This window comes from Penicillium canescens (assembly GCF_028828765.1).
Source record: "Penicillium canescens strain IBT 15451 chromosome Unknown utg000009l_segment0_segment0, whole genome shotgun sequence".
Lineage (NCBI taxonomy): Eukaryota > Fungi > Ascomycota > Eurotiomycetes > Eurotiales > Aspergillaceae > Penicillium > Penicillium canescens.
Genome location: NW_026703971.1, coordinates 2413416 through 2416710, shown reverse-complemented (window position 1 = coordinate 2416710; position 3295 = coordinate 2413416). Strand labels below are relative to the sequence as shown.

General features: G+C 49.8%; 2 protein-coding genes across 2 annotated transcripts; both read right to left on the bottom strand.

The window, feature by feature from the left end:
- Positions 1-554: 554 nt before the first annotated feature.
- On the bottom strand, positions 555-1187 carry N7446_012072 (MFS transporter; the record flags this gene model as incomplete). Its single annotated transcript, XM_058520814.1, has 1 exon — positions 555-1187. One exon carries the CDS (start codon positions 1185-1187, stop codon positions 555-557), a length of 633 nt encoding a protein of 210 aa, XP_058367100.1.
- Positions 1188-1812: 625 nt separating this feature from the next.
- On the bottom strand, positions 1813-2475 carry N7446_012071 (uncharacterized protein; the record flags this gene model as incomplete). The annotated part of the gene is made up of 1 exon (XM_058520813.1): positions 1813-2475. One exon carries the CDS (start codon positions 2473-2475, stop codon positions 1813-1815), a length of 663 nt encoding a protein of 220 aa, XP_058367099.1.
- Positions 2476-3295: the final 820 nt, after the last annotated feature.

Below are 3295 nucleotides of genomic sequence, written 5' to 3'. Positions count from 1 at the left end.
CAGCATATATCCGCAACGGAGATCCATAGTCCAGCGTTGCTGGTGACGCGATGGCAGTGTGAAATCGACCACTACGCGTTTCGGTAATACGATAACCGCTTCACCTGACAAAATATTGATGCGGAGAAATCTCACATTGTACGTAATATGAATGTGAATATGAATAATGCGTTTATTCGCATTTCTTTATTCTTTTCGGAGCCCTAAGCGTCTCAAGATGCTTCCCCTTTCCACGGTTGATAGCCTATAACAGCTCCCTAGATACAAAAGTCTGTTCTTCAGGAGAAACGGAGACAGAAGCAGGCAGAGATGAAACACGAGAGAATCTCAGCTATCAAATCAGGGACTGATGACAAAACTCAGATAGCCCCAGCAGCATAAAGCAACGGTAACACATGAGGGTTGAACCTTCCTTTTGACCCTAGAGGAGCACTCATACATTTGAACGGTCCACTCACGGTATCCGACCCCAGTATCAGCGTCTCTCACCATCAATGACCGGAATCGAAAGACTTCCTAGATCATTGCTGCCTTTGCCTCTCGAGAGCTCATCCTTATAAACAGCTGCGTGCTCTATCACCCCAGAAGTACGATGGAATTGTCAAAACAATGGGTAGGCTGACCACCATAAATATTATCATATACACCTGGATCCAGCCCTTCGACTGGACCCAATCTACCGCAACGTAGAGGAAGACAAGGCCAATGGCATTCTTCGCCACGTTGACAATGACAAGAACTTCGGATGCAAAGGCGGGATAACAGTCGACAAGGTAGGTCACTGCCACATTTGGCGCGTATACGGCGCCAAATGCCACAGAACGCCAGGCGGTGTCCGCCCATTCATCGTCAAAGCCAGGGTCGACAGGAGTAAGGCAAAGAGAGAAGAGGTGTAAAGAAGTGGAAGAACTGACCCATGCCGAATCCGACTGCGATGAATGCCCAGTAGGGTTTCCTGTCACTGGTGAGTGCCACGACAATGCAGCCAATAGGCCCAATGAATGAATCGGCCCCATGGATACTAGCCGTAGCTCTGGTACAAATACACCGCGGTTTCGCTTGGTCATCCGGGCCGTAATTAAGTCGCAGACGTACCCGCCGCCGAAGGTGGAGAGAGTGAAGCCGATGATGGCGGAGATTTGCATTAGGCCCACGCTGCTAACTGGGAATAGGTAAGGAGGCGCCATGAGAAGTGATGGGAGGGCTAATCTAAGCCGCCATATGTTCGCAAGCCAACCGTCCCGCGATACAATGTCGCGGGGCTCACAAAAAAGAACCACTAGCGACGAGAGGGCGCTGGCATAAACAAACACTCCCTAAAGAACAACCAAGAATGGTAGGAAAACAAAGGGCACGGAAAAAGCCTTAGCTAGAGATAGGGATTGATTTGTGTGGAAGAGTGATGTGAAGACCGGCGACGTGAGAACTTGACAACAAAGTCTTCATTTTCACCAACCGATGGGCCCTGAGCATTCTCGACATTGCTTACACTGGGGCCTACCTCGATTGCTTTAGCGTCATATGGCGGAAATAATGAATAGGTGGCTGGTGACGGGACAGCCAGATGCGGTCGTGTGAAGGAAGACTCGGGGTGCAAAAACAACGAGAGCCAGGAAATCAAATCCTGCTAGCGCAGCGCAGAGCCAGACAACGTCCCCACAGGAACCAGGGCTATACTCGACCATAAAGCCGGCCACGAGTGGCCCCACTGCGGAACAGGCACTTGCAAGCACCACGTAACTGCTCAAAATAAAAAACGGTATAAGCTGTAGGAATGTCGTTTGGAGATGTGCTCTGAGGAGCCAGGTGGTGCTAGCCTGTGTCGGCTCTGGCGAGAGGAGGACGGCCGTGGCCGCCTTCCCGAAAGCGAGAATGGTTTGAGCGGGATCTTGAGCTTGGTCTTTTCCCCAGGGCGTTGAGCAGGACAACTGTAGGCCGTGTCTGGGGTTCCATGAAAGTGACCTTCTTTGCAACTTGGATGTCTGCCTCCTCGACTGAGAATATCAAGGGAGGTGAAGTAGATTGAGATCTGGTGGTTGGCTTGGGCTTCGGCGACACGTATACCGATGGCTGCGAGAATATACTGGACACCAGTTGTGGAGGAGAGTCTGGCGATTTTAGCTCAAGCACCAACTGCTTTTTCGGGTCAAATACATAGGCGTTGTTGTCAAACGCAGCGTTGCTCGTCCACTTGATAGTATTCGTAGACACAGGGCGTGGCCGTTTGACTGTCGGTGGCGCCAGCAAATGTTCTTCGCGATTTGAATCAGGGTCCATGTGAGAGGCATCGTCGGCGCTCAGGCCTGAATCGAAGATGGCAGCTCGTTGGGATCCAACCGGAGAGCCGATCGGCGAGGAAAGTAGATCCTGGGCTCCGGTATCACACTCGGACACGGCTTCTTCGTCCGATTCATATCGATCTTGGAGACTATGCCGGCTTAAGCGGTGTAGATCCAGCGAGGTAGACCCGTACATGGTTCCAGCAGTCGACAGAACCGATGATAGTATAGAAGAAAGGAATAGTTGTCACCGGTATCAAGCTGTCAAACCGTGGATGGATCCAAAGAAGAAGAGGAAAATAGAGGACAGGAGGATACCAGCCCTGAACTAAGAATGCCAGCAACGATAGGGTAAATGGAAACCAGTCCAAGGAGAGATGACAGCGCCCTGATATTCCACCGGGAGTAAAGCTGCAAAAGAGATCCAAAAATCCACTCCTTCACACACGGGGAGAGGATGACTCCGTTAAGGGGAGTGAGACCAGGGAGCTATGGACAGGGGATGCATTATTCGACTAAAGAAAAGATGGTGAAAAAAAGAAAGCAGGGAAAAGGCTTCGAGGGGCGGTACTTGCGATCTAGTGTTCCGAAATCGAAGGATCAAATCCTGCTCTGCTGGTTAAATTTTAACCGTAAATAGATCCGGGCTCCATGCCGTCGATATCTCTACTGAGTCATCTCAAAAATCCTTGGTTTTCCCAAAAACAGCAGGTGCAATCCATACATTTTTAGTGGATCTGCCTTCCATAACCTCACCATCACCAGAGACTCCCTTTCGCACCAAGATGTGAATTAATCGGTTGAAGTAAAATAATGAAAAATACCAGACACGTTCGAAAGTCTCTTCCCACTCCATTTTTTGGGTCCCTCTCAAAGTATATTTATTACCTACCACGTGGCAGACTGGGAGTTGGGGTTACCCCGAAAACCTTAATTTACAAGATGACAAGTATCCACCGCATCTCAGATACCCTAATTTCATGTAAAGTCAGATAAGGAGTGCATCAAGCAACGGA